General features: G+C 41.2%; 1 protein-coding gene across 5 annotated transcripts in view; it reads right to left on the bottom strand.

The window, feature by feature from the left end:
- MEGF11 (multiple EGF like domains 11) overlaps positions 1-14,223 on the bottom strand; it is a 192,908-nt gene that overhangs the window by 164,544 nt on the left and 14,141 nt on the right. For all 5 annotated transcript variants that reach the window (XM_014251212.2, XM_088063256.1, XM_088063257.1 and 2 more), the window contains exon 4: positions 3,618-3,710. In XM_014251212.2, the coding sequence (XP_014106687.2) occupies positions 3,618-3,710 (93 nt within the window). The remainder of the gene's footprint in view (positions 1-3,617; positions 3,711-14,223) is intronic.

The raw sequence follows: 14,223 nt of genomic DNA, 5'->3' as shown, positions 1-14,223 counted from the left end.
CATTTTGCTCAAGAGCTTCTTTAGTTAATACCTCATTACTTCTCTTTTTATTGTTATGGTAATCAAGCCTTAATATATTGCAGCTTTATAGCATGAAATCAAGGCTAGGCCTGTGGGCATGGACAGATGTACAACAGCATGCAGTAAAACACAGGTACAGAGACATGCAGAGCTGAATATGGCACTGGGGTTTTTTATAATTGTTTAGCAATTCATCTGAAGTTATTTTAACCTTGACAACAGATGAACTCTAACATGTACCATGATCAGTCACTGGAAAGCTGCACTGAAAAGCAAGTTTTGTAACTGTTGTCTTACAGGCTGGGTTCTAGGAAAGCATGAAACCGAGTGTAAGCAAGATGATTAAATTGTTTGCATGACTACAGGCAGTACCTGAAACTACTCAACACATTTAATTGAGAATATTTTAGCCAAGGGAGAATGGTAATGCTGGGGAACTGCATTTTACACCAGAACTTTGACTCTCCATGGGAAACTGGGGCTCAGTGTCACAATTCAGACCCTCTCCAGGCATACGCACTCTAAAAAATAAGAATATTTGGATCTGACTTCTGGTTCTGAAGTGACCCTTGGACCTTGTGCTGGAGCTTTGCTTATGGTTGAATTTCACCCATCAAATCAAGTGAAAGTTAGAAATAACTTTTAGAAAGTTATAATGGCTGTGTCTGCAGGGTGTCGAAATTGTATCTCAGAAAGAATGAGGGTCCTTAGATCTTCCTGGAGTAAATGACAACACACGACCCCCAGTGTCAGGGAGGCTCCACTTCTCAGCGGTGCTTTCAGCAGAGATCATTCAGGAAACCATTCCAGCTCCTGGCAGCTTTGCTAAATTTAAAGGGAGTGTTTTGGCTGGCGATCCCTCTCCCAGTGAAAGCACTTCAAACACCCAACATGAAAAGCAATATGCCTGTGTCTGCATCAAATCCCTGATCCTGAACAATGAATTGGGAAGTTCTCGAGTCCCATGAGTTTGGGATGGCACCATTCACCTTGGTTTCTCCTGAGCACACCCTGCAGGAACATCCCAAACAGCCTCTGTCACTGCAAACATGTGGCCTTCACTGGTTACCCAATAGTCATGAGGAAAAAGAAAGAAAGTAGGTACAGGTGACATTCCAGTAGAAGTGAAAATTGTTTTCTACATTATAACTGGACAACAGTAAAATATGATTTAACACATGGATCACGTATCAGAAAAACCTGGTTAACCTCAGTTAGACAAAGCTTCCAGATTCCCCCTTTCTTGGAAATACTGGGAGTAACAACATGCTATATTCAGCTGAAGCCTGTTCCTGCAAACCTTTAAATTTAAACAAAGTCTCCTAACAATGAAGAGTCCAGTCACCCAAATTTCTAGTGTCAAGCAGAAAGGTTAGCAGCTCTCAGGTGCAGTAAAACTGACTTTCCCTCCTAGGAGCATTCCACTGGGCAGAGCCTGTGGGATCAGACCTTGGCACAGGAACACGTGTTACCCAGAACATAACAAGTGGAATGCAAGACAATGGGCACTATAGGCCAGAAAACACACTAATTATATTAATAAAAGGAAAGCTTAAATTTTGAAGCTAATCCTGGGCTATCATTTATAAAAGTTAACAGGGCATATTTAATTTAGGAATTGGCTAACACTTCTCTTTCCACCGCTGAAACCTCATAAATGAAATATACTGGATCCCTGCCCAGTGCGGAAATAAAAGTTATGAATAATGTTTCTATCTCAATCATTGTCAGTGCTTTAATATTCCTAATTACTTTAAAAAGCTAAATATTCAATATAGGAAAAACCTTCTTTTTCTTTTATCTCCACTTGCAAGATTAGAGCAATTTAATAAGAGTCACTGAGTAGTTTTAGTCCACAAGACCATTCTGTACTTTGACATCTTATCCTTTCCTGGCCATTTTTACACAGAATGAAGCGTTTTTTACTCTGTGAGTGCACATATGTATAAATGTATAGTCTACATATATATGTCCTTATTGTCATAGTCTTTTTTTTTTATCATTATTATTTTTAACTTCTGTTAGTGCACATGCACTGTACAAATACTCGCTGGTAGGTTAAACTAAATCTAGTACTAAGAATAATCAAAACAAAATGAGCTCCTGAGAATCTATGCAATATGTCACAATTGATGGCATTATTTTTCCTTTTAAAAATATTTTTAAAGACAGATTTTCAATATGTCATGATGCCCAGTTTTTCCCTTGTCTACATTCCAGGTAATCCCAAAATGTTACTTTAAACCCCATAGCATGGCCTTTGTTTCCATCCTTGGAATCATATAATCCCAGAATGGTTTGAGTCGCAGGGAGCTCACTGATCATCTCATCCCAACACCTGCCATGGGCAGGGCTGCCATCCCCACACCAGGTTACTCAGGGCTCTGTCCAACCTGGCCTTGAATACTCCCAGGGCTGGAGCATCCACATCCCCTCTGGATTAAAGTCCTTCCTCCCTGCTCCCTTCCCGTTCCCTTTTCTGCTGGAATTGAGGGATATTCAGCAGAGCTGCAGACAAATCTCCCGGAACCCATGCAGGAATCTGCCCTGCTGCCTTCAGCCTCTGGTTGTGTTCACCCTCAGGCACATTTACCTCCCATTCCCTCCTAAATCCTCCCTCTATAGATCCCTTCTGTTACCTTCTTGCCTGCTAACCATGCTTCTTTCTTAAGATCCCAATCAATTTGGGAGAAAGGGAGGAAGCCAACACAAAACAAAACATCCATTCAGTTTCATTTCACAGCATCTCTCCCCATGCAGCTTTATTTACTTGCTTGATGCACAAATTGACTCCATTTATCAAGCTTATTTCTGTTATGTCAATAATTTCTCAGGTCTGTGTTACATCACACTTGGATGTTTGTGCTGCCTGTTCCATTCCAGCATGAACCAAACACTTAAACTCACCGTTCCCAATTAAGAGAGTTTAACAAACACAGCCTTGCCAGCTGAAAGAATTGAAAACCTCAAGTGTGGATTAATTCCCTAGCAAAAGGTGCAGAACTCCCAACTCCCATTTCCCTAACTTTGGCAGTATGGATTTAAGGAATGGATTTTAAGTCAGAGGAGAGAATCTGGGCTGCCTGAAAAGTCAATGGCAAAACTCCCACTGGCTTGAACAGGACAAGAATTCTATCTGGAGAGAGTGCTTTCCAAACAGCTCCAACACTCCACAGATTTTTTTCATGGATAATGTGCTGTATTAAAGATTTGAGAGGGAAAAAATTCTTTAGAGTTCCATTATCTGTACTGGTATCCTAATAACAGAACCAAAAACATTAACAGCATCCTCCACTGCATTTCACATTTCTTTGCAAAACACAACCAAAAAAATCCAATGTCATTATCCTAGGAAAGGGCATTCCCACATATTCACAGAACCACAGTACTATAGAATTATTCTACAGTTCATACAACAGTTCACAGGTTGGGGTTGGAAGGGACCTTAAAGCCCTTCCAACCTTTGTTCCAACCCAATATGAATTCTTACAAAATAACCAGCAGACAGCCCTCATTTTTCCATTCAAAGCATCCAAGTTCTAAGACCACTGCTTTATAAAACACGTATTTTTATCATATTTGGTATCTTTACTTACCACTTGAGCAATCAGTCCCTCCCCAGCCTGGTTCACAGTGACACGTGTCAGGAGAGACACATCTTCCATGCACACACTCCTCTGTGCACAGTGCTGTTGAGAGGAAACAACAGACAACATTGTAAACATATTAAGAGATTGCTAAACGTACCCTAAACAATGCCTTAGAGAGCAATATTTTGTTTAAAAATATTAAACAAAACAAACTCACAAAAAAAATAATATTATTCTCAAGATTTAATTATTGCTAAGTGACCAAAATAAAATATAGGTCTCTTGACAGCGATAAATTCATTTGTCACTTCAGCCCTGTAATGAAAAACTCGCATACCACAAATTCTTTTGGTTCGCAGTTTTGATTCATAATAAAGTTTTTACCAAAGTGACATTTATTATTATTGTATTACAGAACAGCAGCTTCTTAAATCACACTCAAATTGCAACTGCTCATAAGACAAAATGGAGCTCAATCTTGGAAGTGTATTAAGATCCAAAATAGATTTGTAAAAAACAGCTCTAAGAAAATAAATAATTTTACTCCATGATGCAGTGGTTGTAAGTGCATTTGTGTCTTTTCAAGGTCAGCCAGTTTTCCATTACTACAGTTCTCTGTTTCACTGGTGGAATATTGGAAGTTCAATATACTCAAGTTGAAACCAAGACAAACAGCTTGGCTGAGGAACAGCTCACAGTTTTTAGGATTCTCTTTTCCTGTGCTGTTTCAGTGTCTGACAGTTTCCAGTGTGTGCCCACCACATACTAAAGAACCTGGAGAGCACTGAATAACTGCTTTAAAGACTGAACTTTGCTGCTTACTACCTTGTTTCCATTTTACCACTTAGGACAATGCCAAAAACTCTGTGTGTCAGACATTCAGACTGGATGGTTAAGTTGGAACATATCATTTCCATCACAACCAACATGTATGAATTATTAATAAATATGAAGCAGTAGCAACGAGGTCACTGTATTAAACTGTATGTACATATATAAAAAAATATATTATTTTGATAATTATAATTCTTTATTATATTATATTTATATATGATATAATATATTCTTTATATTATTTATTTATATTATTTATATTATATATATTATTTTATATTCTATTATATATCTTATAGTTGTTATTATATTATATTATATTATATTATATTATATTATATTATATTATATTATATTATATTATATTATATTATATTATGATCATATATAACCTATGGTTATATACATATATATGGATATGGTTATATCCCGTGTTTTTATATCAGATGGGAAATGTGGGTCTTGAGTTTACTTAACCTGAAGCTGGACTACAAAAGACTTATCCCAAGACAAAGATAACTCCTTCCTGTTTAAACCAAGGCTAGCATAACTGATTTGGGAAGTAGCTTTGGGTTGATGTAGTGAAAATGGAACTGAACCACCCAGTTCCTTTGAAATCAGCCAGCAAAGCTTCTGGAAGTTTCCCTGAGCTGCAGGTGAAATGAAAGCTGGAACCCTTTCAATTCCCAGATACCTCCTGCACCAACAGCTCTCCACCACTGCCTTGTAGCTCTGAATGAGTCCTGATACACCTGAGGTTCTTGTTGGACTCCCAGACTGGATCACATCCTGGACCCACACCCAGGCTGCCATCAAAGCTCATGGAAACATTTTGCTGCCTATTCTGTGGTTGGGTCATTGCAGACCAAACCCACTGAGCTGTTCACAAAATATTTAAATCTAACTCCAAAATGCAGGTGAACTTAGAATAATCCTGTGGGACAAACTTTGCTGCTCTTTACCCAGCAGGTCCCACGTGACCAGTGATTAGAACGCTGCCTCGTTAAAACGACTGCAAGATCTCTCTAAATTAATCATTTCCTTTCTACGTTTGCTGCATGTCAAAAATGCAATTTATTCTTATTCCATATCTTGTGTTTAGACAGTATTGCAGTGGGCATGAAATATTCATAGCTAATCTCTAGTCACTAATTGTCCTAATCTTTTGTGCATTTATTTTACTCGAGTTAGGCTTTCTGGAGATAGTGAAGCATCCTACTCTACAGCTGTAGGATGAAACTCAGGACAGGACATAAGATAAACAGGATTTTCCCATAAAAATATACACACCTTCCTGCAATCATTTGAAAATGGCTGGTTATCCAGACGAGGGAGAAGTTCACATATAGAAAAGTCACAAACTTAGAGGTTTTTATTCAAACTACAGTGTGCTAAAAGATACAGGATGTGCTGGGATAGGGATACCTTGGGAATTGTGCCCAGCTTTAGCTGAGAGGAAATTTTTCATTGATGTGACATCCTAATTTTGCAAGAGATGTGGAAGTCAAAACTGAGATTTTGCTGTTTCCTGTATAGACATTTGCAGTAATAAATCACTCTAACATGTGAAATGTGTAGCATTTCTTACCCTTTTAACTGGGCCATATTCTCACCTAAAGGCAAACATTGTGAGCAAGAACGTTGATGGGGGACTGGTTCTTTACTCTTCCAAATAACAAAATTCCTGCACATTACTGCTCTAAATTTAGTTGATTTCCACACAAATTTATCACACCTTAATTATGTTAACATAAATATGAAATGATAGTAATTAATTAAGCAAGAAAGTTTCCTTAGTCACTTGTCTAGCAGCAGTCCTATGGGAAGAGTGCAATGTGAGACTTAGCAGCAAGTCTCAAGAGAGAACTCTTCATTCTAAAGCACTTAGTCACAAGAAAAATAATAAAAAATATATTACAAAGAACTCTATCCTTGTTTTCAGGTGTTCTGAAGTCCCACATTGCTGAAGAGGACAATGTTTAATGAGCAATTAAAGATTCAAGTAAGGTGAAGATGCTTCTTGGAGTTGTGGGTTCTCTCATCTCTGGTTGATTAATTACTAAACAAGTAGCTGTGAGCTCAGAGCTCACTAGTGACTAGTTCCAAATGTGGGGGTCACAGAAAACCCCCTTTTTAAACAGAGAAGCTTTGACAGAAGTAATTTTATTTAAAGTGGCAAACAATCAGACTCCTGCACTGACTGATTCAAATCAGGTTTATAAAGGTCATATTAGGGTACAGCTCTAAAGTTTTACCATAGCAAATAAAATTTTGAATTTCTCCTATAAAAGGGAAGTCTTGCCTTGCTCAAGTCTTTAGAGTTTAAATTAATTTTTCATTCTATTAACATTCAACATAATAGGATACAATGGTCCCCTAGGCATTCTTCATAATACACTTTGTACACTGGTTTGCAAATGATCTTACTAGTTAATGGAACTATAAAAATTACTTGCACATAAAGGTCAAGAAAAATAAAGATAAGTATATACTTTCTGACACTGTCCTGTTCAACACTCAGCCCCTGGAGTAAAGAAAACTTGTCCTAATGCAAGGAATATAATTCCTCCCAGTATAATAGCCCAAGCACTTCAACCTTTGGAATTCCAGACTTTTTATGTCTGCATTTTCCCTCAACCATTTCACTTGAGCAATCCAGCACCTCATTGATCAGTGTATTATTAGCATTCTTGGCATGAGTTTGACATCAGTTTGTAGTTTGATTCAGCCTGGTAATAAAATGACCTACATCAAAGCCCTGCCAAAATGCCATCTTTGTCGCAATGTGTTTAGCATGAGTTATTTGCCCACATTCAAGGTTACACAGCAACTGCTCCTTATCATGCAATAAAGGCAACAAAAGGGTTCTGTAACAATCCATTTGATGCTTATCACTTACTTTATAATTACAGACTGGCCTTTTTTTAACATATAAGGTCAATCCTCAGGGAAATAAACCTAAAGATTAAACTCTTTTCACACCTGAAACGGCTGCACTGAGGAATGGATATTAGAGAAATGGATTCCTCTAACACTAGTCTTTATTCTTTAATTGCTGCCCAGAATTTGAATTCAGATATGATAAATGGTTTGTCTGTGTCTCCTCTCCACAAAAGTGTGAAGTGGCCAGAATATTGCAATGAGGAGAAGAGCTCAGTGGAGCAGACTGCAGAATATTTCCACTGCAGAGTTCCTTCAGCTAAGGGGCACCACAGAGAATTCATCCTGGACAAAAGCAGGGATGGAGAGTTGCTCTGTCTTCCTTGATGCTGCATTCCTCTGCATGGACCCAAATTATGATGTTGCAGGGTTTAACTCTGTTTTTACACCCACTGTGATACCCTGCTCATCACATCATCCACCCACTGACTGCCAGCACCCACTGAGCTCCACAATCTGCCTCTTTCCCAGAGGTTGAGGTGCATAGGGAAGAGTTTCATCCTAGGGAAACAAGTATGGAGTGATTAACTTGAAAAAATTTTGTTGTCCAAAAATATAACCTGTGCATTTATTTTACAAAAGACAGACTCACAAACAGCCTAATTTGTGCTTGCACTGGAGTGTGGTAACATTTGTGGTGGTCCTTAGAACCTGTGGGAGTTCACAGCTACCGACCCGGCAACTTCCATCTGCCATTGTCCCACTTTGCTGTGCCAGACAAGAAAAATATTTCCAAAACAAAGAGCAGGATAATTACAAAGTGTGAAGGACCCAGAGCAGAACAGAAATCAGGCTCTGTGAGCTGTGCTCGCTCACGACAGCGCGTGCTGCTGGAGAGCAGTGCCGGAGCATTCCGTACACGCTGGAATTTCCTGGGCTCTGTGGGATTCCTGCCCAGGATCATAGAGCAGCCAGGAGGTGACAGAAAGCATAAATAACTGTAGATACATTATGATAATGGAAAACATTGCTAAATGGAGATATGGATGCTGCTATGAGACACAATGAGAAATTCAGGCACTCGCCTGGAAGTGCACAGAATGAACTGGTTTATTTGGACTGCACACATGGCACAAGGTCATTGCCTCAAAATATCTTCTTTTCTCTGTCTTACCTCTGCCACGTTTTCTTCACTGTACACTGATCTTGCCCAAACTCTGACCAATTTCATTTATTTCCTGTGAACCAATGGTAAACATGCATTTTTTCTTTTATGTTGCTGGTATTTTAACTTCAGATTATTTAACCAGTTCACTCCATGCTTGAAAGTTGTTGGACTAAACAAAGCAGAAATTTAATGGAAAAAATTATGTTTTCCTTAGTATTTAATATGTCTCCCTGAAACAATTTGGGCCATTTTAGCCCATTCCTCCATTCCCTTGTGCCACTTTTAGGGTAAATAATGATTTTGTCAGGTGAAATAGCTGTTATCCTATGGCCAGTGGTTTCAGATAATGCAGAGGTCAAAGCAGATGAAAAAAGATGAAAAAGATTCTTGCTCCTTATCCATTAGGAATCTATTCACTCAGGGCCTCTCTGGTACTTCCATCTTAATGTACTGGCTCAGGTCCAGCTTGTGCTGAGTCTACAATATCAGCTTCATTAGATAAGCCTGTAGTCAGCTTTTGGCTGGATTCTCTTGCCTGTGCTCAGGAGAGGGAGGTTTGATAGCACAAGAAAGATGACTATAGCTAATGCATCCAGGTAGGTTTTCCTCATTCTTAGATTATTGCTTATTTGTGGAATGGATGATTTCCTCCCTAAATCACTGACTTTCCATCAGGTATCAAGCTGATTTGATGGTTTCCTGGATAATTGCTTCAATGAAGTGGGATAATAGCTCTTTGCATTGCTTAATGTCTATTTCTGTGGTCATCACTCAGGATACATCCATTAATTTATCACCTTGGAAAGCACTTTCATGCAAGGTTTAGCAGCTTCCAAAGATGAAGAAATCTTGAAGCCTGCTCAGGCTTTGAGGAATTTATTGTTTCAGTGCATGGCAACCCTTCTTTTTCATCTTCCCATGAAAGTACCAGTGAAAAACACAAACCCAAAGAGATCAATGTGAGCAAAGGAAAGATGAGACTGATGCAGAGCAGATAACATCAATGGGTCACAAGATCAGCTCCTTTTCCTGTAGGTGCAATTCCAGCACTTCTTTTGCAGATTTGGAATTAGACACTCAGCATCAATGCAATCAGAACAGAATCAATGGCCTTTTTGTTGTCTGGGACATGGGGATCTGTGACCATTGCCTCAGTGAGGTATTGATCTGTTCCAGGTTGTGTTATCCTCTGTTTTGACACCTGGCCAAAGCTCAGGGATTAGGCCAGACATGACTTGTGAATGTCTGAAGTAAAAGAACTGTGGAGATCCATTTTGAGGATTTTGTCTTTTCCCAAGAGCAGAATCTGACATGTGTCAGTGTCATCACTGACAACAGATCAGTAAATCCCTCTATCCATTTGCTGGGACGTGAAGATTTGTTAATAAGCACAAACTCCGTGGTTGTTTTTTACCCTTTCTATCAGCAGGTAAACAGCAACCTGGGGTTCTGATCACTATTGAGGTAAACTCAGAGCCTCACACATTTTTGAGTGTCCCAGCCTTGTGACATGGACTAGTTTAGGGGTCCTGGAATAATTCCAGCCAGATCTCAATGTTTCAGACCCCAAGGGCCCTTCAGGAGGAATGCTCACAATTTACTGCCACTTGAGGAGCTGGATGAGAACCTCCTCCAGTTCATGCTGCAAAATATTGCTTTAGGCCTTACCCTAGGGAGTGAATAGGGAAGTAAACTGTGCCAGGGGAAGGGCATGGTAGGGAAGAGACTGTCACTTGTTCTGTGTGCCCTGAGACTGGTGGAGCACAATTTGGAATCCCAGTCCGGTTGGTTCTGAGGAACAGCTGAGCTGAAGCAGCACATCCCTGAGACAGGAATGGCATCGCATCACTGACTATAAAATAGTGACAGTGACAGAGAAGTTTAGAGCCTGCAAAAGGAGACATTGGGGTAATCATACATTTAACAGAGTCTTTGTGGCATTTTGATGCCCCATTGGTTTCATCTGCTCTGGTGGAGAGAGGGAATGGGAGATAGCACTCAGCATTTAGTGCTGTCTGAGCGAGAGCTGCAGAGCAGCCTCCTCATTGCAGCAAATGTCAGAGAGCACGACTGGGGTCAGGAAGCTGAACTCTGTTGTACCTTTGGCTGTGTTAATAACAAGTGCAGGAGTTGAAGGCACAAAAAGAGATGGTGGGAAGGCACTGAGGGACTCTGAGCACTCGAGTGCATCTGCCCTGCAAAATGGACAGGTTACAGGGCTGGGTAAGAGCAGCACTGATCCCTTAGTCTGGAGATAAAGTCACAGCTCAGCTCCAGCCAATGGAGTGGGTGCAAAGGCAGGAGGGGGTTAAGTGTATGAAGGAGGCAAATTCTGCAAGAAAGACAATGCCTGATCCAAACAGCTCCTGTCTAACTCACACCTCAGACCAAAGTCAGAGACATCCACACAGGGACGCCTGCTCAGCCCCAGGGCTCCAGAGGAATCAGGACACACCAGAGCTTGGGCTTGACCTTGGGGCAGAGAGAAATTCCTCCTGGTGAAATCTTGACCCTCTGAGTCAAACTCCCAAATCCCTTATCAGTAACTCAGAAATCCCTTATCAGTTTGTTGGGAGTCAGGATTTTTCCTTTTGTTTCTTTTTCTCATGGAATTTTGTCCCATCTGTTGCTAAGAGACAATAACAAGCAGTATTTAAAGAGGGCAACAAAATGGCCAAGGTGGGAGAAGGCTGCAGCTGGCTATTCTCTTACCTGGGAGGTTTTCTCTCTGGAAGAGCAGAGATATGATGAGATTTTGAGCTGGGGGAAGGGGCTGCACATAGCTCTTCGATGGGGAGACAGGCTGCACTCACTGTGAGGAGAATTCACCACAACTTCGAGGTTCTGTCTCCTGCTGTCTGCTCCTACCGTGAGTGAAGCTCTGCTTGTGGAAGCAGTTGATGCACTGGAACTTTATTAACACCCTACCTCACTATAAAAAAGGACTCTCAGCTTCTTGGGTGCCTCAAAGGAACCCCTGGGACCCTGAGCCCCTTCCACCTCCAGAGGAGCCTCTCCTGGCCATGTTCAGGAGCTGGGCTGCCGCTGCCCAGGCCCGCCATTTCTCTGCCACTACCCCAAGTTTTTCACTGCACTGCCTGGCAGACTCCCCACAGTTCCTGCTACAGCTATAGAGTTGCTGATACATCTCATTTGCTACTCTGGGGTCTGCCCATCCCTGCCCTCCCACCCAGGTTCCTGCCGGAGCCCCTTTCTCTGTCCAGCCCACCCGCCATCACCGCGTGAGGGGGAAACGCGGCTGCGCTCGCGCCACAGCGCCCCCTGGCGGCGGGGAGGAACCAGAGCGCCCCCCCAGCCCAGCCAGGAGCCAGCAGCGCCCCCTGCGGCTGCGAACGGAACTGCAGCGAGGGGACTGCACCAGGCAGGGCTGGGACTGCGTTTGTGCTCTGTCGCTGCTGTTTGTTTGCTTTGTTTTACATATACACAGTAAAGAATTGTTATTTCTTTCTGCATATCTTTGCCTGAAAGCCCCGTAATTTCAAAGTTATAATAGTTCAGAGGGAAAGGGGTCATGTTCTCCATTTCAAGGGAGATCCCCCCCTTGCTTGGCAAACACTGGTCTTTCAAACCAAGACATGGTTTTAAGGCTCAGAATTTCTCATTGCCTTCACAGAAGTGAATTGGAGCCCAGAGAGAACTCATCAGGGATCAGCTAAATATTGATGATTGTAATCCTTTGAGCCTGCAACTGATTTTATGCGTTTTCTGTCATTGTTTCAAGTAGAAATAATCATTGCATTCTGCCATGATGAGAGGAAAGAGTTGCACTGAGATCAATTCTGCTGATCAATGCTCTAATACAATATTATTTTGTGGGACAATTTCAGCATTTAGCATTTTCTGGTAAATGATTTCCCATTGCCTCACTCAGGGTTCAAAACAATCATTAGCACTAGTTCAAACTGTTAATGAGGTTAAGGGAGATCCTGAATCAGCAGAGCAGAATCTGTGACCCTGGAAAGCTTTTTTCCCCTCCCGTGCCCTCTGTCTATTCCTTCCATTTTGGTAAATTGACCAACTCTTCCCAGCAATTTGTAGGAAATTCATTTTCACTTGTTAATGTTCCACTGGAACTTGATTCATCCAACCAACAAACTTAATTTGTCTGTAAATTGTGCACTGTGTGGCACCTTCAGAAAGAGCAGCACTGTCTTTTTCTAAGCAATGCAGAAATATTAACATTTACTCTTGGCACGGTTCTTCATTCTCTCTGTACATGGCCTAGGAGACCTCACTCCTATAAAACCAAATGCAGTCAAATAGGCTTTGCCTGCAGGAAGCTCCAGGTTTTTTGAGGACAGAAGTGCCAAAACCAGCAAAATTTCCCCCCCATCATTCCATTCTTAACTTCAGGGGATTTCTTTGTTGTTGCCTGAGGAAATTAAATTCTTGCCAGGTTGGGAATAGAGGAGAAGCTTGTACCTAAAATCCCTGGTCCTTCCTGCTAATCTGTGGAGCAGCAGCCAAACCTACCAGAAGAGAAAGCATAACCTGGCCTATCAAACTACCTGGGAGGGCAAACCACACCCAGCACAGAGGCAGGAATGCCCCTTCTCCACTCCTGGGTAACTTTGCCTGCCGTCTGAACTCTCCTGGGAGTTGTGCTGCAATGGAAAATGAGCTGCCAGATGTGAAGTACAAAGCTGCAAATTAGCTAAAAGTGGTAAATCCCAAATATTTCCATCATAGAAAGACTGGAGGAACACGCAGTGCCCTGCAGGTGAGGAAAGTGAGAAGTAATGATGGATGGACAGGTGAGAGGTGTGGCAGAACTGGCTGAAACTCAACTGCTGGGGGATATTTCCAGCCTCACCATTGAAATTCCACCAGTACAGTACCACTGCTTTGCTTTGTGCCACAGTCACCTCTGCTTTCCTTCTGTGACTGTAACAACCCAAGAGACTAGGCATTTACAGGCTCCAGCACTGGCTGAGGAACCGTTTGATTTAAACAGTGAGACAGGAAGCACATGGAAAAATGTCAAAGAAAATGAGCCATTATCAGAAAAAACCCTCACACATTTATAATTGGAAACATTTATATCTGGAAATCACCTCAAAATCACAGCACTTGCATATTTTGCTACAGGTTACCCACTCAGGGCATTGATAGAATTTCTTTGTGTACAAATTCCATCAGCCTGTGATACATTTATTTTTAAATCTGGTGGCCTTGCTACATGTCCGTAGTTCTCTGATTACTGACTTGCCCTGAATTGTGGGTCTCATGCCAAGAAAATTCTATTTTCTGACAGCAAATGACACAGCTCCACTGCTGATTGATTTTCATAGGTACAGAGTGTGTGCTGTGTGTTAGAGTGAGGATGGAGGCATCAAAAATGGAGTTCTTAAAAGATCAAAAGTAGATGGATGAAGACATCTGGACTGCATGATGCTTCTGGCTGACTTTGCTAGGCAATGCAACACTTAATAAAACCAAATTACACAGCTGTTCCTAGATAACTTTTAGTCCTGTAGCAAATTGAATAAATTATCGATATTTCAAACAAAATCTTCATTCTTATTCCAAAATTTATCAAGTCAATCTAACAACAATCCTTTACTTGTTTCTCACCAAAACAGGACGAATATGGACACATTTCTAAAGGCAAATCCATCCTTGAGGCCAGGCACAGGTCCCAGAGGGCCAACACATTTCAGATTTCATTTTAAACCAAGGCCTACAATGCAAGTGAAGGTGACCCTGCTG

This window comes from Pseudopodoces humilis, chromosome 16, assembly GCF_049639895.1.
Source record: "Pseudopodoces humilis isolate 2021_Gansu_Grassland_sample_001 chromosome 16, ASM4963989v1, whole genome shotgun sequence".
NCBI classification, from domain to species: domain Eukaryota; kingdom Metazoa; phylum Chordata; class Aves; order Passeriformes; family Paridae; genus Pseudopodoces; species Pseudopodoces humilis.
Note: the sequence above shows the minus strand (reverse complement) of the source record. Positions and strands in the feature narration are given on the sequence as shown.